Source organism: Syngnathus leptorhynchus, chromosome 4, assembly GCF_054491065.1.
Source record: "Syngnathus leptorhynchus isolate UIUO chromosome 4, UIUO_Slep, whole genome shotgun sequence".
In the NCBI taxonomy this organism is placed as follows: domain Eukaryota; kingdom Metazoa; phylum Chordata; class Actinopteri; order Syngnathiformes; family Syngnathidae; genus Syngnathus; species Syngnathus leptorhynchus.
This window is the reverse complement of record NC_141198.1, coordinates 11,705,325-11,730,105: the sequence shown is the minus strand read 5'-3', so window position 1 is coordinate 11,730,105 and position 24,781 is coordinate 11,705,325. Positions and strand designations below refer to the sequence as shown.

At 42.6% G+C, this 24,781-nt stretch overlaps 1 protein-coding gene across 3 annotated transcripts; it reads left to right on the top strand.

The window, feature by feature from the left end:
* The first annotated feature begins 615 nt into the window (after nt 1-615).
* On the top strand, nt 616-24,035 carry nipbla (NIPBL cohesin loading factor a). 3 transcript variants are annotated; one of them, XM_085910853.1, is made up of 48 exons: nt 616-1,042; nt 3,160-3,231; nt 4,277-4,429; nt 4,526-4,691; nt 5,125-5,225; nt 5,313-5,424; nt 5,770-5,933; nt 6,499-6,641; nt 6,962-7,052; nt 7,165-7,386; nt 7,458-7,697; nt 7,790-8,520; nt 9,357-9,570; nt 9,648-9,818; nt 10,351-10,524; nt 10,619-10,780; nt 10,850-10,956; nt 11,033-11,119; nt 11,578-11,809; nt 11,966-12,117; nt 12,258-12,338; nt 12,429-12,529; nt 12,619-12,748; nt 12,867-12,949; nt 13,330-13,462; nt 13,594-13,737; nt 13,808-13,894; nt 14,011-14,231; nt 14,324-14,426; nt 14,933-15,031; nt 15,122-15,268; nt 15,948-16,082; nt 16,157-16,309; nt 16,394-16,502; nt 17,097-17,227; nt 17,322-17,462; nt 18,058-18,151; nt 18,239-18,393; nt 19,086-19,176; nt 19,634-19,807; nt 19,888-20,078; nt 20,169-20,276; nt 20,382-20,582; nt 20,669-20,815; nt 21,092-21,456; nt 21,546-21,720; nt 22,352-22,549; nt 23,113-24,035. In XM_085910853.1, the coding sequence occupies exons 3-48, from the start codon at nt 4,366-4,368 to the stop codon at nt 23,473-23,475; spliced, it is 7,593 nt and encodes a 2,530-aa protein (XP_085766979.1). In that variant the 5' UTR covers nt 616-1,042; nt 3,160-3,231; nt 4,277-4,365; the 3' UTR covers nt 23,476-24,035. The 3 variants fall into 3 exon arrangements, with proteins under 3 accessions (XP_085766979.1, XP_085766981.1, XP_085766980.1); XM_085910855.1 differs by having other exon boundaries at nt 617-1,042; nt 10,853-10,956; XM_085910854.1 differs by lacking the exon at nt 616-1,042 and adding an exon at nt 1,163-1,197.
* Nucleotides 24,036-24,781: the final 746 nt, after the last annotated feature.

The following is a 24,781-nucleotide window of genomic DNA, read 5'->3' as shown; positions in this document are numbered from 1 at the left end:
AGTTTGTTTCTTTGCGTCCACAGAACGTACAGTGTTTGTAACTGTAGTGTTTATACATAATGTTTCAGTAAAATAAAGGAAGAAAAAAAAAAAAAAAGCTCGTGTTGTTAATATGTACAGTGAGATCCCACATACTTGTTCTGGATTGATCTGCTGATGTGTCTTTTGGAGATTGAGCTTCTTCTATTTTTTCACAAGCATACAAACACGAGAGTGCTCCAAACACTTTTGTATCAATTCGAAATTGACGGAGGTATATGGTATTTTTAAGAAACTTGTTTATCATGAATAAAAGAAAGAAAAGGTTAAAATGACTTATTTTGAAACCAATATTCCATAGAGATTTGTGCTTGCATAGAACATTTTTGCTTTATCAAATAAAACAGCTGTGAATTGAAAAACTATACTTGTAGATAAGAAACCAAAAGCAGATCTATTTTGAATGAATACTATCTGCATAGAATTATATCCAATTAAATAAGAAAATGTAGAAGTGGATTCAAAGTGTGACTTCATAAACATAACTGTGGGTTTATAATGTTGTCCTGCATCGCCCTCTAGCGTATCGAAGAGTCCCGTTGCGTGGCATTTCGTTTTGGCGCCGATGGAGGGAGTCACTCGTGAGAGCTTTGCTCAAGTCAGACGGCGGCACTTCCGGTCGGCATTTTGTTCTACGAGAGGAGGAGAGCCTCTTTCGGCCGATCGCAACAAATCGCAACATTTCTCCTTTTTACGCTCGGAAAAAAAAACAAGTGGCTCGAGCTCATCGCACAAGTCAACCGCGACGCCGAAGAAAGGACGTTCGCCTTCCTGATAAACGTGCAAATAATTCGGTCGCGAGTTGTGTGACGGAAGAAGAAGCGAACCGAGCCCGACCCCGGATTATTGTTGATAGCTAGCGAGCTAGCCACCTAGCTCGAACGGGGCTAGCTCGGCAGAGCCAATCCGAGTTTTCTTCTGGAGGAGAAGAAAGGGGGAGCTAGAGATACGGACACAAATCCAAGCGAAAACATTCCCCTCCCTTTGGGCGCCTCATCCGAAGGTAAATACACTCACCTATGTGCAGTCCAGTTTTGACCAATTCTGCACTTATTAACCATAACAGTTGTATTCGAGAGGGGGGCCACCCACGGCGTCGTTAATCGCCGACCGGGAAGGAGATGGATGCTAGCGGGGTTAGCCGCGCCAACTAGCTAGGTGTGTTTTCGCTCTTGCCCAGGCGCACGGCCTCGAAGCTGGATGTCACTCGTCGAAGCCCGCGGACCTGTTCCCGCAGCGTACGCAAACAACCTCGCTGTTTCCCCCCCCCCCCGAAACACGACACACATTTTACCTTCGTCGTTTTGCTCCCATACCCCGCTCTCGACTCCAGCGTTTTAATATTTTGCCAACTTCATAACATCCAAAGCTAGTCACCGTTAGCCTTACCGGACAAACCAACCCAGCCGACCCGCGGAGTGAGCTTTTTTCCACCGCTTAAGTGATCGCGGCGATCTCGGGCTTCTGGCTTTAGTCAACAACTTCGTCGAAGTACGAACTTGAAGCTTACATATACCTGACAATGACTGTCTAATTTGGCGTTATCAATTCAACGTATGCCAATTAAATCTCATGGAATTATTAATAGTAGTAATATTACGCGTGTGGTCCGGTGATATTGACGACAGCCCACCATTCACTGTGCATCTGCTCTTCTTTGTGCCGCCTCCTCGCCTGTCAGTCTCCCAGCTGTCATCTTTGGCCCACACGTCGAGCTCCGAGTGGGAGAACCCCACAGACGTGCTACTACGAGTTGGTGTTTACAACAGCTCCCCTACCCTCATTCTTCGTCCGTTGCTCGCTTTTTCTAACTCTTGCCTTTTTTTGTGAGCGTCGACTCGGTCACATAACAATTGCAATCACAGTATGTTTGTTGTTTGTCGTACTTGTTGCATTTGATTGCAAGTCGTTCGGATACTTGCGTTATTTACATTGTACGTATACTGATCTAGCAGAAGCTTCAAGGTCGAAACACTGTTCGATTTCTTCCTCTCGAAACACTGTTTGATTTCTTCTTTTTTTTAACAGGAAATTGCATTTTATTCAAAACCTTAAGAGTGGCTCACGGGCGTGTTTTGCGTCATTCTGTTTAGTACAATGAATCACCCCTCCTCTATGCACCCCTCTAAACAAAGTTGGTACTGTTTAACTGTTATGCAGTTGTAGCAAAATATGGAGTGAAAGCAAACTAAATCACCCCAGATTAAGTGACATGTTTTAGGAAGTCGATTTAGGCCTTTTTAATTTATCTGTCACCCAAGTCTAAAAATAAAATGAATTCTGTATCATGACTAAGTAAAATTATTTACCCTTTGGTTCTGCCAATGTTAACTATTAAAGGAAGTCAACTTCATTTATTGCACTATTTTACATCACCAAGTGTTTAAAAAAAGGAACATATATGTGTCAAAAGTTTTTTTTTTTTTTTTTTTTTTACACAACTAAAGAGTAATCCTGTTAATTATGCATAGATGGATTGCTCAAGTAAGATTACGTGGTGTGAGGGTCCTCAGTTTACAATGGCCCTGAGATATGGCTTTTCAAGGTTCCATTATGGTAAATAGGTGAGAAGTGTTTTTCATACTAATGTTTAATGTAATTATTCTGAATTTTCCTCCTTTGATAATATAATAGCGATTTATTATGCAATAATTTTTTCCAAGGTCCTCTGCCTATACATTTTTAACAAACAATAAATGAATCTGTTTTACAATAAACATTTCCAGATTTGTTATACATACATGCATACAGTCAGTCAGTCCTAAGTCAGATAAGAATAATGCTGACACATCTGTGGCTTTATCGCGTCAACTTTTCATGTTTCCACAAACATTCAGTTCAATATTAAAAAAGAAAAATTGACTGCCCTGCTTCAGCCAGAAACTGAACTAGATAACATAAACCAAAGAAATATAGTGTATCCCAAAAGATCAACTGAAATAGATAACTTTTTGATTTTCCCTATCTCAATATTAATTTGATTCATTCTTCAGTCCTAGTTAGTGATAGACTGGCGCGTTCGGACCTGTGCGCAAATTCGGTTTACATTGATGCTGTCAGAACGGGACTCTTTCGTAAACTCAAACCCCTTTAAAGTGCAATGTTTATTTTTTTTAACAGATCATAGGAAGATTTGTTTTCATCTGAAATGTCACTGTGTCTACCTGCGACGGCACAGCATTCTTCGACAAGGTATGGTGGCAATAGTTAATGCTAATTGATTCTTGTGATTATTCATGAACGCAGTCATTTTTTGCAAACTGTTTCTGTAAGTACTGTATGTTTCATCACTCCATTACTCCAAAAGAGCAATAAAATTGCCACTGTTTGGATAGGATTGCTACTTTTTACCCATTTAACTGTAAACTTACATGGTGGATCAAGGATTTAACGCAATAAAATGTGCGCAATAAGTAGTTAATTTCATAATACCCGTGGGAATGCATGTGTACTTAACATGATATGTATGTACAGGATAATCTGTTTTTGGAAACTGAGCGGAAAACATGACATACCGACAAAGACAAATTGGAATGTCAAGGACTTCTTCAACCAATTTACAGTGTCACCGGCTCTGAATTATTGTTGTCACAATGTAGGGGGGATTCCCATGGGATGGGAGTCAACCTTACCTTTAATAATGGGATTGCGACGGAACAGGATAAAAAGCAGACGGGAGTGGATTATTCTGTTGGAATGCGAAAGGAGAAGACAAACTGTTCAGTAATGGTAAAATGCAACTTTATTTAATGTACCTCCAAAATGGGAGCGATATGGGTGTGGGAATCATTTCTGAACGGGAGCAGGACGGGAGTGGAACTCATTTACAGACGTGAATGATGCATAATGGTGGCCGTTTATGTCACATCATTTGTAAACACAGGATTTGGGTTTGCCAACCTTTTTGAAAGTGGGAGTTACTTTTTGGCTACCAATAAGTGTGAATGGCTAATAATTTGACAAAAAGAATTTATGAAATAGACTGGTACCTCACTGGTGAGCCAACCTCCTTGTGGGCACCACGGCAGTGACCCCTTGTGTACATTCTAGTCTTGCGTTCTTTTCTTGACACCTTGCTCAAATTGCCTCTGCTTAACAATTAGGTGTCACAAAACGCCAAAGAAAAAGTACAAACTCAATCCTTTGATCAATTAGATTCAACTAGTTGTTCTGCTGTACATGACGTTGGTGACTCACTCCATATCTAAACATTTTAAATCTTAATTTCCTCCCTCAGGTGTCAGGAGATGTGAGGACAGGTGTCATCCATCGGCCCCCCCAATCTACCTGTGTATCAACACACTCCCCCCCACCCTCACCTCAAGCATGAATGGGGATATGCCTCATGTTCCCATCACCACTCTTGCTGGGATCGCTAGCCTGACAGACTGTGAGTGACGCCGAATATTCCTTGCCTTACTACACAGTTGATGAATGTCCTTTTGATGAGCACTTGTCAGCTTACTTCCTTCGTGTCTTGTTCCAGTGTTGAACCAGCTTCCCCTTCCGTCCCCCCTCCCCGCCACCACCACTAAGAGCCTCCTGTACAATGGGAGGATCGCAGAGGAGGTCACCTGTCTATTGGGTTGCCGTGACGAAAACCTAGCTTCCCAGCTTGCCCATGGCCTCAACCAGGTTTCCACAGAGCACATGTAAGTGGACACGACAAATAATCTGTCCATTATGTAGGCCTCTTAAATAATCTTAGTTGCCATCCTTATTAGGGTCATCAATGAGCTGAAGCCACGATCAGCTGGATTTATGACTTTTTCAGACCAAAATGACCATTCTCGCTCGACATGAGTCTAAATCTTTTAAGCAATTAAAAAGTGGGGCGCTGGAAGTGGTTTCCAACCCGTCGAAAGTGTTGATTTTGGTTTTCCAGTGTGGTCCATGAGAGAGTGCTGTTCCAGACGGTTGAGCGCTAACGTTAGCATTAGCTGGTGCCAAATTGGAAGAGCGCCGAATATCATTCCTGCCTGTTTAGCTCCTTTAATGTGTCATATATCTGTTTGGTGTATTTGATAAGCCCATAAGCATCCAAGTCTTCAAAGTAGCTGCACCTTTTGTTATGTGTTATTGCAGAGAGCTAAAGGACAACCTGGGAAGCGATGAGCCCGAGGGAGACGCGCCACTGCTGCTGCAGACCATGCTGGCCAGAAACCCTGGCATCTTCAGGGAAAAAAGTACGCTGCTCAAACCACATCACTTTTCAATGGAATTGTAAACTCAAGGTTTAGCGTCTCAATGATTTCTCATCTTTCCTTGAGCAGATGTTTTGCAGCAGCCGATGGTACAACAGTACAAGATCACCCAAAATTCCATGCATAGTCCGGCCCAGTCGACAAATTTCCAGCCGGCGGCAATTTCTCCCAATCCTTCAAGGTAGGTGATCATCATCCAGTTGAAATGGAATACAAATCATCAAAATGAAACACAGATTTGTTTTGACTTTACAGCGGATCATTAACATTGATTAAATTCTAAACCTTTATTGTCATATTCGCGACTGTCATCTGCATCAAACACTGGCCATGTTTTTTGTACTTTTCATGTTTACTCCATTGGTAGGCAGGCACTTCCAAATATTCAAGATTCAAGAGTTTTTATCTGTATACAAATCAATAATTACACCATGGCGATCAATAATCTGTAAAAAGTACAATTTCTCTGTAATGTGCAATTAGTGCTCTTGCTCATATTTGCCCTCTTTTCCTTTTCCCCTTTTAGTCGTTTTGTGCCCCCCCAGACTGGTTCTAGTAGTAGATACTTGGGCCAGCAAAACAGTCCAGTTCCCAGTCCATACACACCCCAGAGCCCCGCCCCTGGTTACATCCAGCAGTACCCCCACCAACAACCACCCAGCTACAACCAACATCAACAGATACAGCAAGGTGAGTCATCATCAACCACAAGTTCCTCCATTTTTTTGTGATTTAAAAAATCGCCTTTTCGTAATAGCAAAAATTTATATAAACCAAGGCTGGGTATCATGCTACCCAACGCAAGCACCAAAATAAAAGCCTAACAAGCCATTGTCCATGTCATTATTGGTTAGGCTTTTATTTCAAAGTTGGCACATAGTGCACTGTCAGACTGTTACCGTAGTTTAGTGTGGACAATCGATGCAAATTCACCATATTTTCAAATTCATTATAACAAAAATGAAAAAAATTCACTGTTCTATAAGGTAACAAATAGCACCATGAAAAAACTTACAATTTCGTTTAATGTTAGTTGTTATTTCACACAAGCAAAGGGAAGTTAAGCGAGAGACAACACGATCACAGGCTGCCTACTTCAAACTTAAATGGCAGTCGCTACTCTGATACTGTGCTCAAATAAAATCAATTCCATGTGTGAAGTCATTAGACCTATTCAAATTCTTTTAGGCTGAAGCATAAAGTATCTTTTGAGGATTTTACAACACAATCATGTGATGTGTTTGCTTTCTCAAAGTATCTGTGGCCAGTCCAATGGTTCCGGGAAGTATACGAAACATCCACGAAGGCAAGGTATCAGGTATCAATGCTGCCAACCATCACCCAGACAGGCATGGCACTGACGACTACTTGAACATCGTGCACCGGCTCGGTAGTGAGGTACAATCAACTTCTCAGTCCCAATGGATTTTTCTGAATGAACCTGAAAGAAAAAGTCTTTGCGAAAAAGTTGCTAAAGGGGATTGAAAAATCAACACGCGGGCAATTACTAAGGTCTAAGAAGCAATTATGGGCGGAGAAACTCTGTTTTTAATGTTAACTTGTCCCACCGTTATGTTATAGTGGGTCGCAAGTGCAGAAGGGCTTACTCACAGAAATAGGTAGATAAAAAAAAATGATCGACTTGGTAAGTGCGAAGGACATGACATGCAACTATCTGTACACAAACTTTTTAAATTTGCCCTGTGTGTTTTATTCAGGAGGGGGACTCCGCCTTGAGAAATCCGTCGTTCCCTCTGAGGTCGCCGCAGTCCGGCTGCTCCCCAGCAGCGGGTGAAGGGACACCCAAACGTAATGAATTGGGGTTTTTTAAGACCAACATTGCTTTCACATGGGATTCATGTGTTTATTCAGTTGGCGTGGGCTTCACTTAGTTTTTTTCTTTTGTTCTACTGCCTCACAGCGGGTTCCCGTCCTCCGCTGATTCTGCAGTCGCCACCTCCGTATGCGCCGTCGCCGAGGGAGGGGGGACTCGACCAGAAACAGCATCTTCAGCAACGCAGGAAGATTCCCGCTGTGAAAGAAGAGAAAGACATGTATGACATTGTCAGCTCGCCAAACAAGGACTCCACCAAACTCACGCTCAAGTTGTCCCGAGTCAAGTCGAATGAGTCCGATCCATCAGGTAGGCAAACGCACACTGAGTATCGACAATATTCAATAAATGAGCAAAGTAATCAATGCCTGATCTTTCAGGTGACACTGTGCCAGGCATGGACCACAACTCCGACAATATGGAGGCGGAACTGGGCTTCCAGCAGGTGCCTGTTCTCCAGCAGAACCTGGGAGCCCGTCACCAGCTGGCCGGGGGTGCCGCTGGTTTCCAGCCTCCTAGTTCCCCTTATGATGAGGTGGAGCTCGACGCCCTGGCTGAAATCGAGCGGATAGAGCGAGAGGCGGCAAGCGAGAAGTGTTCTAAGGAAGTCCAAGATAAAGGTACACAGGCCGTCAGGAAGTTTTTTTTGGTTTGTTAAATAGAAACATAAAATCTATATTGTTTGTTGGATTTTTTTTTTTTTTTTAAACAGACAAGCCACTGAAAAAGAGGAGACAAGACTCTTTTCCCTTGGAGCCAGGTGCCGGGGGACCCGGTGGTCCCACTGGGGCCCCAGGAAGCGGACCTGCAGGAGGGGGCAATGCTGGCAAACTGACCCCGCAAGAGGCCACGGCAGCAGGCAACGGTGCCAGTCGTCCCCCCCTCATGGTGAGCATCGACCTCCAGCAGGCAGGGAGAGCTGACGGCCAGCTTGATCCCTGTCTGGCTGCCCCTGTCCCGGCCCTAGAGGCCCAACGCTGGCCCGAAGAACCTGCTTGCGGGCCCGCTGCCGTAGAAGGTTCTGACACTGCCTTGCGTTTGAAACCGGACGGACGACCAGAGGTCATCAAGAACAGGGTTGATAAACATGATGGCAGAAGAGACATTCGGGAGTCGTCCAAACACAGACACGATGACAAGTCTTCAGACAGGCGGGCGGAGATGCCCAAGTCGTCGGGCCGAGGGGAACACGGACGGGACAGGGACAGAGAATCTGACAAAGATAGGAGGCATCGAAGCGAAACCGGCGATACCCGTTTGAGAAGTGACCGAGATAGATCCGGCTTTCGGGCGTCCTCTGTCGGAGAGCCTGGTCGTAGCAGCCATAGGCAAGACGGTCTCAAGCCGGCTGCCGCGCCATCTGGCGCTAAGCTTCCAGATTCTTTCCCCGCTCACCTCCTGGGAGGACAAAGTGACGCACTGAAGAACTTCCAGATCCCTAAGGTGATCTGGATCGACCCAAACAGCAGTAGCTACCAATCATTCAGTTGTCACTGCCTGCAATCTCACGAAATCATGCCACCGCTCTCCCTTGTTTTCGCATTAGTGTTCTCATGTATAATCGTTTGGTTTGTATTGGGGGTTATTTTAACACATTAATTCGCCTTAAACCATTTCCAAAGTAGAATTTTTGTGTTCTTAATGAAATTGAGCATCCAGTCTATATAGTTGAGCAAAAAGGCACAAATCTGGAAAAAAAAATACTCCTCCAGTTTCCCAGTTATCAAGTGGAGAACCTGTGGCCTGTGGGCCCTAAATCTCTACTATTTCTCATTTGGAATGAAGTATTCATCTAAGTATTTGTCACTAGGCTATAGTGAAAACTAACATGAGTTGCTTAGTTCATCAGTGTGCACCATTGATGTTACAGCTGTGCAATATGGACACAATCTTTAGAGAATAGATAGAGAAATATATTTTTTAATGGCATTGTAGATTGCTGAAGGTAAAATGAAACAATTATCCAATTACCAATGAATAACATTCCTTTGTGGTACGACTTTTCAAAGAATGCAATTTGAAATAAGTTCAACAGTGCTTCAAGTAGCTATCCATTATGTGTACCGACTGTTACTAAGTACAGCAAGAGACTAGATGCATCTAAGAATACAGACGACAGATGATTGCATCGTACAATAGATCGATATACGTCTTTATATTGCACAGCTCTAATTGACACTGTACCATTTCATATGTTTGTATTCAAAATCCAAACTGAGCTTTTGTTTTTAAGAAGAATTGGCATGGAGAGCATAACTAACTGCTTTCTCTTCTTTCAGATTAAACGTGACATGCATTGTGGCGCTCCACCTGAAAGTCCCATGTGGGGCCAGCCAAAGGTGAAATTGGAGCGGCTGGGTTTGGTGCAGGACTTTGAAAAAAGGCCAAGGCCTGTGGTGGTTTTGAAAAAGCTTTCGGTGGACCAGATCCAAAGAATCATGCGTCACAGTAGGACCGGGAAGAACCGGTTCTCCCCGGGAAAATATGGCAAAAGTAAGAAAAGCGCCAACCACTACGAATCTGTCAACTGATCCTGTCCCGCCTTTAATGAGATCTTGTCTTCTGTCCAGGCGGCATGGATCCGGCCATTTTGAAGGAACTGCCGCCAGAGTTGCTCGCGGAGATTGAGTCGACCATGCCCCTTTGCGAACGAGTCAAAATGAACAAGAGGAAAAGGAGTACGACCAACGAGAAGCCCAAATACGCTGAGGTCAGCTCGGATGACGATGCAAATGGAGAATGTGAGTCAACTATTTGGATTCTTGTTCAGTGAAAGCATAGTAGCTATTTGTCTTTTAGAGGTTTACTCTGTTTGCTCAAACAATGGCTGCCCCTCTTATCGGCACTTTACCTTAATTAGTCTACGGGTAGGCCATTCCCTTTATTAAATGAGAAAATTGTGCATTTTTTGCTGACACTTACCAAGTGTCTCTGATATTCTTCAGACTACACACTTAACATTCACTTGTCACACTATGGGCGCTTCTGTCTTCTCCAAAGGGAGACCAAAGGTGAGTGTGCTCTTGTTGCCTTGAGGACACAGGTAGAAGCTAGCGGTTGGAACAAGGCGGCTATTACTCACCCAAAGTGTCAAGGAAAAAAACAAGTACTCATTCAAACATCCGTTGTATTTTCGCTCACCTCATGGGCAAGCCACTGAATTACACTCGACGAGTGGCACGCATCCGTGCAAGTCCCACTTGCGGCACAAAAATGTTCTGTAGTGTAATCCACCCATGTGTCTTAAGGGTACATGTTCTTGAATTTTCACAGCCGCTAGGAAGCGTCATCGTCGGGACAAAGACAGGGCATGGGACTTTGAGGAAAGAGAACGACGGCTCTCGGGCGAACACCGGAGAAGTAGTGTCAAAGAAGGCCGGCGAGGCTCAGGCAGCCGTTACCGGGACTCGTCCGAAGATGATTCGCCTCCTCCCAGCATGAGCGATGGTCTGTTTTTACAAGTGTCACGTTTTTCACGCTCTTTTGGCTTGGCACGTTTTGTCTTGGCGAATGCAACCAAATAATAATTCTCCTCGATCAGTTGCCAGGAAATTGAAGATGAAGGAGAAGCAGAAGAAGCGGAAAGCGTACGAACCTAAGCTCACGCAAGAGGAACTGATGGACTCATCCACGTTCAAAAGGTTCTCAAACAGCATCGACAACATCTTGGAGAACCTGGAGGATGTTGATTTCACCACCATGGGTAAAACGTCAAAGCGCAATCTGTTGAACCTCCTTTTTGATGTGCACTCACTATGTGGGTTGTGTCCAGCAGCAGACGATGATGAGATACCTCAGGAATTGCTACTTGGGAAACACCAATTAAACGAGCTGGGCAGCGAATCTGCCAAAATCAAAGCCATGGGCATCACCGGCAGGGTAGTCATATCCTTAGTTCATTTCAGCTACTTTCTTTGGTAAATCAGATTCTTATATTCCTTGTGTTTCTTTTTAGATCCCATCAGACAAGCTGGTGAAGTTGCTCAACATACTAGAAAAGAATATCCAGGATGGATCCAAGCTCTCTACCATGATCAACCATGTGAGTCCCCACTGCCCGCATTGTCTCAAACTGGGCATCGCACAAATAGATGAATAGACAAGTAAGAAAATAACAGGTGGTTAGGTTACGGCTGCATAATTATGGCCAAAATGATCAACAGAACAATTTTTTTGTCAATGCATTCCAAATATAAATGTTGCAGACGATCAAACGTTTTAATTAAACAATTTAATGCATTTAATTTAGTAGCCACCAAAATCATCACGACTTATGTTTGATTAATTGTGCAGCCTTAGGCAAAGTTTATACGTATTGTTTCAAGCCTTTCTTCAAGCTTGTTTTGACGGAGTGGTCTTGTCTCGTGCAAATGAGGCACAGCCCTGCCCCTCTGATGCTGGGCCAATTAGACGATGACTTTTATTGACAGACAGTTTCGACCTTTCACTTATGTTCTTGAGGTAAGAAAAAAAAGAATCAATTTCTCTTTGTAACGTCAGGACCACGATGCAGAGGATGAAGAGAGGCTCTGGAGGGACCTCATCATGGAGCGAGTGACCAAGTCAGCTGACGCCTGCCTCACGGCCCTGAACATCATGACATCAGCGCACATGCCGAAGGCCGTGTATATCGAGGACGTCATTGAGCGGGTGCTGCAGTATACAAAGTACCATCTCCAGAACACGCTCTATCCTCAGTACGACCCGGTCTACAGGGTGGACCCGCATGGGGGTGAGGATTGTACTGTTGTCTGATCATTATACCATTTAATGATGCTGTCTGGGGAGAGCAATCATATCTAGCTTATCTATTTATCTAATCAATTGGTTATATCTATCTGTTCATCTACCTATCACTCTCCATCCATCCATCCAATCATTCATCTAGGTATCTTGTTAAGCTCCAAGGCGAAGCGTGCCAAATGCTCCACACACAAACAGCGTGTCATCATCATGCTCTACAACAAAGTGTGTGACGTCGTAAGCAACATCTCTGAGCTCCTCGAGATCCAGCTGCTCACTGACACCACCATCCTCCAGGTAAAAAGATTGAGATCAATTTTTGTGTGTGCGCGTGCGTGCGTTGTCAGGGCAACTTTGCAACTGTCTTCATTCAGTTCCTGCTGGTTCCTCACACTCGAAGCAATTTTTTCTGCGTTTTTGTTACCCCCCCTCTCCAGGTTTCTTCAATGGGAATCACGCCATTCTTTGTTGAAAATGTCAGTGAGCTGCAGCTGTGCGCTATTAAACTGGTTACAGCGGTGAGTGTTCTGCGGTTTACGCTAAACCAACACTCAAAATTTCCTACCAGAAGTGTCAAAACACCACACTTAAAACATTTTCTTTTTCAGGTGTTCTCGCGTTACGAGAAGCACCGGCAGCTCATTCTGGAGGAGATCTTCACGTCACTGGCCAGGCTGCCCACCAGCAAACGCTCCCTCAGAAATTTCCGGTATGAAAAGATACAATGAGAGGAGGCCCTGCTTTTAATGTGAGGCTGCGACACTCATCCTATACTTTATATGTATATACTTTCTCAAGGTTGAACAGCTCGGACCAGGATGGAGAACCCATGTACATCCAAATGGTGACTGCCTTGGTGTTGCAGCTCATTCAGTGTGTGGTCCACCTACCCAACGACAAAGACATTTTCGAGGAGCATGACAGCATGGTAGGAAAAATAATTACACATGCTCCTGCAGGTTGTATACGTAGTAAAACGCATGGCAGCTGCAGAAGCGCAGCTGCTCTTGCTGTTGTTTACTTTATTTCATTTGATCTATTTTCAGGTGGACCAAGATGTGTTGATTACCAACTCGTATGAGACGGCAATGCGAACAGCGCAGAACTTCCTTTCTGTTTTCCTCAAAAAGTAAACAACTCCATTTCCATATTTTTGGTCAGAATACGTATTTTACTATTCAAGATTACAGTGCATCATCCAAAGTAAAACACCGTCTTTTCAGTAATGCTGGATGGAAAATTTTAAAAAAAGAATATAATTGAAAGTAAAATAAATAAACGATTATCCTAATTTTGTTCCTATTTATCACGTTCATGAAACCTTTGTCAAAATGGCAAGTAACATGAAGCAAAAGACGGGGAGAGATTCGTTTTCTTAAGAAAACAATGGAAAGTAAATTGCAGTCAGCAGTAGCCAGCGATCCGAGCTGTCATTTTAAGCCTGCTTGTTTGATCTTCGCTCACCTTCCATTTCTGGTCTTACCGTATATTTCCCGTTTTTGTCCTCAGATGCGGTAGTAAGCAAGGAGAGGAAGATTACCGGCCGCTGTTTGAGAACTTTGTCCAGGACCTCCTCTCGACGGTTAACAAACCAGAGTGGCCCGCCGCCGAGCTGCTACTCAGTCTGCTCGGCAGACTCCTGGTTAGTGTGATCCGGCTTGTTTGTTTGTTAAATAAATTTCTCCTGTGTTTGTTTGTAGTTTAGTGTCTTTCTACTACTTTCTACTTTCTGTATGCTGCACAAGCCAACAAAATGTGTTTGATTTTCACCAGGTACACCAGTTCAGCAACAAGCAGACAGAGATGGCACTCCGAGTGGCATCTCTTGACTACCTCGGTACAGTGGCCGCCCGCCTGAGGAAGGACGCCGTCACTAGCAAGATGGACCAGCGGTCGATTGATCGTATTCTACAACAGGTTCAACAACTCTATAGCTGTTAAATGTACTGAAACGTGCTGAATATTTATCCCTGTGATGTTTCTACAGTCTCAGGGTAGTGATGAAACCCAACAACTGCAAAAGGCTCTACTGGACTATTTGGAAGACAACGCCGATACAGATGCCTCCCTCGTGGTGAGTTTTAAGCAGAACCAAAGATGGCCTCAGTGAAGCTTAATGTATGAGAGGATAATTTCTGGATGGACTGTAGTTTCTAAACGGATAAGAAATTAAGGCAAACTGCTTTCTAGTTTGCAAGAAAGTTCTACATCGCCCAGTGGTTCCGGGACGCCACAACAGAGGCGGAGAAGTCCATGCGGAATCAGAACCCAAAGGAGGATGACTCCTCAGATGGGCCACAACACGCCAAGGAGATGGAGACCACGGGTGAGATCATGCAGCGTGCTGAGAAGCGCAAGAAGTTCCTACGCAACATCATCAAAACCACGCCAGCTCATTTCGCCACACTAAAGTAAGCCTACATTTCTTCGCACTTGTGTGATGTGATTGTTGTTTTTTTTGCTGCGAGTCAGTCTTTCAACATCTTCTGCTCCTCTCTCTAAGGATGAATTCTGACACTGTGGACTACGAGGATTCCTGTCTGATTGTGCGTTATTTGGCCTCCATGAGGCCGTTTGCACAAAGCTTTGATATTTATTTAACACAGGTAATTATTGAAAACTCCTACCCTGCCTACCACTTCATTGCTAGTGAAAAAAGTTGTATTTGATCAAAGTGGATAATTGTTCGCAGCAACTTGGTTGACTAGATTCAGTCGCCCTGTCATAAAAAAAACTTAATTGAGTATTAGGCAGTATTATTTTATGTGACAGTTTTATATTCCTAATTGGCATACCCATAAAAAAATAATCACAGAATAGTATAAAATAATATAAAACTACTCACCACGATAATGATACATGGAGAGGAGCTAGGAAGGCGTTTGCTGAGGGAGACCGTCACATAGTGGCATTCAGGTTTTGCTAGAAATGTTATTTTTTGACTCAGTTCTTAACAGGTTTTCCTTATCCATCTTACACTTCACAAAAATATGCTTACTAAGCTAAAGTGTCTTGAGAATTTTGGACTCGTAACCCATACTTAGTGGAATAAAATAAAACATCAAAGTAGCGTTATTGTATCTTATTGTTTGTTTGTTTTGTTTTAATTAAGATATTGCGAGTCCTTGGAGAAAGTGCCATAGCTGTGAGGACTAAAGCCATGAAGTGTCTGTCAGAGGTGGTGGCTGTAGACCCCAGCATCCTGGCGAGGGTACTTGTCGATGTCCCTGTTGAAGACTACCACTTGACTTTCCTTCCCTTGTCATGTCGTAAACTGACACAACTTTCTCTGCACGTACAGTCCGACATGCAGCGCGGAGTTCACGGCCGATTGATGGACAATTCCACAAGTGTGAGAGAGGCAGCCGTGGAGCTGCTGGGAAAGTTTGTGCTTAGCAGACCGCAGCTCACCGAGCAGTACTATGACATGCTCATAGAGAGGATCCTGGTAAGATTTAACTCGATCCATATTGTGTGTAAACGTGTTATTGTGGGCCACGTTTGAGTTTCATTAATTTCATTCATAGATGAGGTTAAAATTAAAATGATAAAAATTAAAATGTAAAATACTCATTTGTTTTATTATTATATATTTATTATATTTGAAATGAATTATTAACCATTTTAAAACAATGAATTGCTAATTGTAGATTATATCATATAATTGTAGCTGGCTAACTGACAGCATAATAAGCTGTGCACTATTCATAACGTTGTCAGGATTGTCATAAAATAAGAATCCCCTTTACTTCAATAGCTTGTGTGGTACAGTCGAATTATATTACTACCACCCCGCACCCTTTTTTGAAAGGCAGAAATATGTGGCACCCATAGAAAAAAACTGAACAATCATTATCATAGCGGAATGAATTTTCTTTTTTTTCCTCAAATGCACGCTCTTAAGATCTCTCTTTCCAGGATCTGGAAGCGTTACATTGATATTGTTATTTCTGTTGTCATGGAAGTCAATCGGGTTCACGTGGAGTTCACCCTCCATTGCAGTCCTACACTGCCTCCTAGTGTTTGAAACATGCTCCAACACCACTTTGTTATAACAGCATCTGATTTCCCCTCCTGTTTAAAAAAATACTTCAGGTGGTGTTTTATAATTTCATTCCTTTCTACAGGACACTGGTATCAGTGTTAGGAAGCGAGTGATTAAGATCCTGAGAGACATCTGTTTAGAGCAGCCCACCTTCAGTAAAATCACAGAGATGTGCGTCAGAATGATTCGCAGAGTCAATGATGAGGAAGGAATCAAGGTATGCTTACTTCATTGCATTGGGTTGTGAACATGCTTTGAAAAATTTTCACATTTGATGTCTTTTCTTTCTAGAAATTGGTGAATGAGACATTCCAGAAGTTATGGTTCACTCCTACGCCGGCTCACGACAAGGAGACCATGACCAGAAAAATTCTCAACATCACCGATGTGGTTGCGGCCTGTCGTGACACCGGCTATGACTGGTTTGAGCAGCTTCTTTCCAATGTAAGTGTTGTGGCAAGACCCTGGCAGGTTACAAAGCCGTTTTTAATTTTTAAGCATGACGCCGTGCTTTCCCTTTGGGGTTAGCTTCTCAAATCCGAGGAAGACGCGGCGTATAAACCTGCCAAAAAGGCCTGCGTTCAGCTGGTGGACAATCTGGTGGAGCACATCTTAAAATACGAAGAGTCTCTCGCAGGTAAGAATGCTAATTATGCTTGTACATTGATTCAATCTTTACTTATCCAGATGATATTGACTTAACGCAACACACATCAATAAAACCCACACAACCAATTCATTCAATATCTTCGACACGTTTTTCCACATTACTACTGTGGAAAATGAGCTGCAAGCAAACTTTTTGTGCTTAACATCAATTCATGAGTTTGTGTGTCAGCTACTGTTGGATTGTGAACATTCCCAGGATTTTGGCTGGTGAGTGTCTAAAACATGCAACTTTGCAGTAGAACTATTGCTATTTATTTCAGAATCAAACTCACATTAATCAATTCCGATGAAGTAGCTCTCGGTTTCAAAAAGATTGGTCATCACTGAACTAGACTAAATGCCTTTTCTTTGACCGAAACCAAAACATGGAGAGATGATTAAAATATAATCGTAAAGCAGCTCTGTCAAAAAAGGCGAAGCCTAAAAACAGCTTGCCAAAACCAACACTGATCTAAGTCTCACCTGAAGTGTCGGTCAAATTTGAACTTTGACCAATTTCAAGGGGTTTAACCTTGATATACTTGTAGGGAATGAATGTCATTATTTTGTCTTTCTTATGTAGAGAGCAGGGGTGTGAACTCCACCCGCTTAGTGGCCTGCATCACTACCTTGTACCTGTTCAGTAAGATCAGGGCCCAACTCATGGTCAAACACGCCATGACTATGCAGCCTTACCTAACCACCAAGTGTAATGTAAGTATCCAAACGTCTCAATACGTTCTCTGCGTATTAGCTTGCTTTGATTGCTGTTAAACCTAAATCCTCTTGTTTTTCTTTGTTTTTTTAGACTGCCAATGACTTCATGGTCATTTGCAATGTGGCAAAGATGTTGGAGCTGGTTGTGCCTCTTATGGAGCACCCCAGCGAGACGTTCCTTGCCACCATAGAAGAGGACCTCATGAAGCTCATCTTCAAATATGGCATGACTGTACGTGAAGGAGGCTCCACATTAATGCTCAGTATTTTCAAACCTTTGTTAAGCCCGGCTGCAGAGTTTACATACACATGTTTGAATATTGTGAAAGGTTCAATCAATACTTTTTGTCTCGCATTTGAGAAATCGAAACTGTTATTTTATAGAGCGTCATTACTCATCAAGAAATATTTCAAGATTTTGTTTATTGTAATCTACAAATAATGAAAAACTCAAATGAATTGTCTTAGAAAATAAGTATCTCAAATTAGACCAATCAAAAAGGATGTTCTGCTTTTGAAAAGGATGTTCTTTTCTATGGACTCAACACTTGACTTGGGTCTCCTTTTGCATAAATTGCTGCCTGAATGCACTGACATAGAGTGGAGAACAGCCTGTGGCACTGCGTAGTTGGTTTGATAGTTGCCAAAAGGTCATCTGCAAAGTTGGGTCTGGTGTCTCGTCCCGGTCAGGGGAGTTTCCAGGCCTATCAGCACGGTAACCCCATGGTCATTGAGACAGCTAGTCCAATTTGATAATTGTGGCACAGTGGTTGGGAGTCACTGGTCTATGGAAATGTGTACTATAACTATGTTCCACTTTGCTGTAGGTGGTGCAGAACTGTGTCAGCTGTTTAGGCGCTGTTGTCAACAAAGTGACACACAACTACAAGTTTGCCTGGGCCTGCTTCAACAAATTCTATAGTGAGATAGACATTTCTCCATGTGTAAAATGTCTCTTTTATTGCACTTCTTGGCTCACCATTGCTGCCTTCTTCCTTTTACCTGCAGGTACACTTAATAGGCTGAAAAGCCAGCATCAAGAGGATCCGAACAGCACAACGTTGGCAGCAAACAAGCCTGTAATACTGCGAGCGTTGTTCACTGTGGGTGCTCTGAGTCGACACTTTGATTTTGACCTGGAGGAGTTCAAGGGCCCATCTAAGGTATTTATACTGCTTTTAAACTGTTCCCAGCTAGCTTGATTCCTCTGTCATGTAGTTTTGTCGAAATACCCCAAAGACGAAGAACTTTAGAAAGAGCCTGATCACACACCCTAGTGGAGCTATTTTCACCATGGACCCGAGTGACGCTTCCACCAACCCACACACTGTCACTCCATGGATGATCAAAATAGCAACAACACACTCTATATATTGTGTTGATGAAATCAGCCTTTTTTTGTGTTCTGCCCATGCTTGCTCTTTTTTTTTTTTCTGGCTTTTTCCCCATAGCCCCAAATATGTCAAGGGTTCATTTCAGTGCTGTAATTAAGCATTGTTTTAATCATGTATTCATCTCCTTTTTTTCCCCAGTTCCTCGAGAAATCCAATTTCTTTTTTAATAAACATTTTTTAATTACCATTGTTCAGAAACAGGACATCATTTCAGATTGACAGCACAGAAAATACACAAACATATTATGATTGTAATTTAGGTATTGATTCGGTCTGTAACTTGTCATCAAGTAGCCCAAATGTTTATATTGTCCTCTATTTCTACCTCCAGACAGTGGAATGCTCACATCTCTAAATACATTTGTCCATATAGTATCAATCCGAATTTGCCCCACCATTGTTTCACCTAATTGGTTTACACAACGTGGTGACATAAAAATTTACCTTTTTGTGTGCTACAGATCATTATCAAGGATAAGGTTCTGGAGCTTCTTCTATACTTCACTAAGCATGAAGACGAGAAAGTTAAGACCAAAGCTATCAATGGCTTAGGTAAGTGCTAAAGCCATCTTTTGAGGTTATAAACAGCAAGCAGGCACTCTCATTTACTGCAGTTTGTTTTACATTCATGCCTTAGATATCTTTTTCATGTAAATCTTTTCTGGAATTCTGATTTCCCGACTGCATTAGTTTAGGTTAGTGGTAGACTGCGCCACATTCCGGACTGTTGTGTTTGTTCCAGACTGAACTCCACTGCAGGTGCATCATTTTTTTAAATAACTTGCAGGAAACAAATCCCCCAAATTCACCATCTCAGAAATCTAAAATGTTACATGGAAGAAAATTCCAAATCTTTTTTGTCAGTCAGTTCCACTTGTACTTTATGGAAGTGTTTGAAGATATTGACATTTTTACTGAACCAATTGCAATAAAAGAGCTTTGCTGTGGTATTCAAGTTCAAGGAGCGTTGAACCTGTCATCTCAAAATGTTGTTGCTCGCATCTTTCAGGCTTCCTCATGATCATGCATCCCAGCCAAATGTTTGTGCCTGAAGTGAAGGCCTTGTACAACGGCATCCTAGCTGACAGTACCTCATCCATCAACCTCAAAATCAACATCCTCAAAAACCTCCAAACATACCTCCAGGAGGAAGACACAAGGATGCAGGAAGCTGATCGAGAATGTACGTTCCACAACCCAATGAAAAGCTTCATGCGCTATCTCAGAGCTCGATTGTCTCATGGGAGAAATGTGTCTTTGCAGGGAAAAAGCTTTCTAAACAGGAGGATCTGAAGGAGATGGGAGATATCTCCTCAGGGATGAGCAGCTCCATTATGCAACTGTACCTGAAGCAGGTTTTGGAGGCCTTCTTCCACTCGCAGTCCAGTGTACGACACTTTGCGCTCAACGTCATCGCACTCACACTGAACCAGGGACTCATCCATCCGGTGCAGGTAAGCCACTTATAATGATTTGGTCCCCATTGTCAAACTAATATTGAAAGACAGAAGTGAAGAACACATTTCATCCTATTTGTGCGTCAGTGTGTGCCGTACTTGATTGCAATGGGAACCGACCCGGAGCCCACCATGAGGAACAAAGCCGATCAGCAACTGGTAGAAATCGACAAGAAGTACACAGGTTTTATCCATGTGAGTTGGCCTGACGGTCATTCATTTCAATTCACAAGTTCCCATTCAACATTGACATACTTTTTAATTGATTCTTTTCATTTCTCCTGACTCTCTCCTGTACAGATGAAGGCTGTGGCTGGGATGAAGATGTCATTCAACCTGCAGCAGTCCATCGAGATGTCTCGGAAGACCATCATTCGAGGTTTCAGGCAGGACGAGACCCACTCGGCGCTCTGCTCCCATCTTTTCACCATGATCCGCACCAACCGGCAACACCGGAGGGCCTTCCTCATCTCGCTGCTGAATCTTTTTGATGACAGCGCCGTGAGTATTGGCAACCTGGGAGCTTAAAGCCAAGCATTGTGATTTTTTTTTTTTTAAAGTCAGCTTATCTCCTTTTCATTGTGCAGAAGACTGAGGTCAACATGTTGCTGTTCATAGCGGACAACCTAGCCTACTTCCCGTACCAGAGCCAGGAGGAACCTCTCTTTATCATGCACCACATAGACATCTGCCTGTCAGTTTCTGGTAGCAATCTTCTTCAGACCTTTACAGAGGTAATCAAGCTAGGCCAAATATGGTGGACAAAAACATACAGTGGAACGTCCAAAAGTGATACAATTTGAGTCCATCCAAAATTATCTGCCACAACTGTCCAACAAAACTTGTTGAGTCTTTGCATTTGCTTCAGTACCAGTGATGGCAAAATTGAAACTAGGGCCCGAAAATATTGTGAAGAATTGTGTTGAACTTTGAAGGTTCCACCGAATGAGCACAACTGGTAATGATGATCACATTGTGCTCATGTGGGTTTTTTTTTTTCCTCTGTTCAGCTTCTGTTAAAAGAGCCAAGGCGGAAAGAAAAGGTGAAGGTGAAGGAGTGGAAGAGCACATCAGACGGGGAGGATGATGAGGAAAGAATGAACTGCATCTCCCCTGGGAGCAACAAGGGGCACAACAGCGAAGACGACGACGTGGTGCAGATGCCAAAAAAGCCCAGAAAACCAGTCGCTGACTCAGACAACACTGAGTCCGAATCAGACCTCGACGATTTGAACGTGGACGATACAGAACGAGTCATGAGGCGTCTCCCCGACAATCCCGCTAGCCTCTTGGACTTTGCCAACTCTGTTCAAGGCATCCTATTGCTGCTGGTGCTCAAACAGCATCTGAAGAATCAGTATGGATTCTCAGACGGGTATGCACTACAAGACTTCTTCTGCCAGTTCTGATATTAAACATGTGCTGTTGTTTGTAACGCTTCCTGTCTGCTTGCTCTTCCCACAGTAAAATCCAAAAGTACTCCCCAACGGAGTCAGCTAAGGTGTACGACAAGGCAGTGAACCGAAAAGTCAACATTTACTTCCACCCACGACAAACCCTTGACTTCATCGCCAACAACATGGCGCGCGCCACGCTAACAGAAGATGTCAAACGGCGTATTGTCAAGCAGTACCTCGACGTAAGTGATGATGGAAGTAATTGACTTTCACTTAAAAGTGTGACTCTGTGGCATCTTACACAACAGGTTGTACCAGCTTTTCCCTTCAAAGCCATAGGCACTCCAATTTAAAGATATTGCACTAGAACATGAAGATAGTGATCCCAAGTTGACAAAAGTAATACCTGCACAATGCACCTCTTCGTTGATATCCCATCAATTGATTCATCACAATATTAAGTAAAATAATTCTCCATTATAAAAATATTCTGTAGATGCAGCTAGATGTACTATATAGAGTAAAACTGTGTTAGAATGTAATAAATTGGATAAAAAGTCTATCATACGATAATCAATAGGGGAAAACCCCTCATTTGGGGTAAAGTCTGCTCGACAAAGTCTAAAATTGGTTGCACAAGTTTGCTATGTGAGAAGTCACTAAAAATCAATACGAGAATGGTAGGTAAAACATTTTTCTTTGAACTGGACAAAGGTTTTTTTTTTAAAAAAATATATAAAGCTTTTTTAATAAAGCTTTCCTAGAGAAGAAGTGACCCTTGTATTAAAAAGATTACGTCCAAATATTAACTCAAATAAAATAATTGCTTCCACATTGTCTTGAAAGGGCTTTTGACATTTGTTCTGGTTGTAGTTTAAGGTTCTGATGGAACATCTGGACCCAGACGAGGAAGACGAAGAAGGAGAAGCGTCGGCAAGCGCCAACATCCGAAACAAAGCCATAAATGCCCTGCTGGGAGGCTCGGGACCCTTGTTGGGACCCAGTCCGCGCAATCAGGCAGGGCCGGAGACAGATGACGACTACAGCGACAGTGACGAGCGGATTCCAGGGGTGAGACTGATGGAGAAATACTTGATCACTGTCTGGCTGATTCCTCCTTTGTCCAAAACCACTACAATTCAAGAAATGTATATTAAAAAAAAAAAAAAAAGAAGCATTTCTCGAGTAATTCATCACCGCATCGTTCATCTTAGTATGATAACCTTATCTTGCTAAATGGTTGTAATACTTAACAAATGCAAACGTGGGCAAGTCGTTTTCCCAAACTTAATGTTAAAAGTCTAATGCTGCATTCCAGTTGGAAGTTGGATTCCTCACATTCGGTAGGACTGCCAAATTTAGTCATCTAGTTATGACTATTGTGTGGACGGCCAATTCACTAGCTGCGGGGTTAATTATTTATTGATTGGTTGGTTGGTTGGTTGGTTGGTTGGTTGGTTGATTGATTGGTGTTTCATTTGTCAAAACTGCCTTGTTTCCCTGTGGCTGCTGGTGGTTGTCTGCCGAAAGTCTGCAGTTTAGGCTAATTTTTTTTTCCATTTTCTATTCTCTCTGCCACAATCATAACGTTCCTTAACTGTGTAATCGCTGTCCTCTTAACCCCTCCCCTATAGTCTTCCCGGAAGTCGAGACGATCGGGCGACCCGTCGGATCCGGGCCGAATGAGCGAGACGGTGGACGTGATGGACGTGATCGCTCTGTGCTGCCCCAAGTACAAGGATCGGCCGCAGATTGCCCGCGTGGTCCACAAGACTCCCAATGGCTACGCCATCCATTGGATGGCTGGCTCCTACTCGGGGCCATGGGCTGAGGCCAAAAAGCGCGACGGCCGCAAACTGGTGCCTTGGGTGGACACTATCAAGGAGTCGGACGTCATTTACAAAAAGATTTCCTTGACCAGCAACCACAAACTTAGCAACAAAGTAGTGCAGACTTTACGATCGCTGTACGCAGCACGGGAAGGGGGGACGAGCTAATGGCTCCTGTGTTTTTTTTGTTTTTGTGTTTTTTAAATCGAATTCCCTCTCCTATCCACTCCCCTGCCGCCTCCACCAACACGGCCAAACTTCACTGGATTCTCACCTTTTCTCTTCCTCATTTTTTGTAAGAAAACCACAAGACACTACATACTTTTACATGAGTTATTCTTTGAAAAGGACTTATTGTTATTATTATTATTATTATTATTATTATATGAGAGAGACTGCTCATGTTTGTGTGTATGTGTACACGTACAGAGAGGAGATAGAATCCAGAAGGCATATTGAGAGGAAATAATAGGCTCCAGTTCATACTCCTTTACCATGAGAGAGAGAGACCTGGAAGGAAGGGGTGGGGGGGGAATGTTTGGTCAACATTGTCATGGGAGCTCCTTCGCTGTTGTGCAGCCAATTCTAGTCGCTCGTTTCTACTCCCAATGTATCATAGTTTAACACAAACAGAAAAGCTAAACAATGTTTATATCTCTGAAGACAAAACTGTAAGAAAAATTACAAAACAAAAAAAAAAGAATAAAACCTTAAGTGAATGTTGGAAATTAGTCTTTTTGATGTTCTTATTAAAGTGTTTTTTGGAATTTATTATACTACTAGCACCTGTTTTTTTCTCCCTTCCAGCTTTTAGATATTTGAAAGAAAAACAAAACAAAAAAAAAACAAAGAGAGAAAATAAATATTTTTTATTTTTGTTCACTTGTTTGTCCATGCTGTACAATGGCAGAGTCCTCTGAATATAATTTATTCTATTTCAAACTACGCATGCAGTATATATGTGGCCTATTGCAGAAGGATATTTTGTAAATATAGATTTTTGTTGTTTTAGGTCACCTTAGTAATAAAAGGAAAAGGGGATTCATAACCTTTTTGGGGTGGAACAAATACTGCAATAAATTTTCTACTTCTCTTTGTCATTTGTCTCAAAGTGTCACCATGATCTTTTCATTTTTTCAAACTACTGTATTATAGCAGATACACAGACACCAATGAAATGCTAGCATGGTCTTAAGAATGATCCAATTCGTCCCTTTACACAGTCACTAGGTAAATAGCCTAGATACAATATTTCACGTGAAAAAATTGCATTGCAGCCCAAAGTCCCCTTCATAACACTACACATAGTCTTCCAGAACAACGCCATCTTTAAGCATAGCCAGAACAATATACTAGTCCGTTTTTTTTTTAAATTTAAATATTATCATTGGGAGTTTTGTTCCAAAGCATTCAAATTTCTACTCAAAATGTTGTTGACTTTAAAATGATGCTCATTTTCATTTTTGTTTGCATT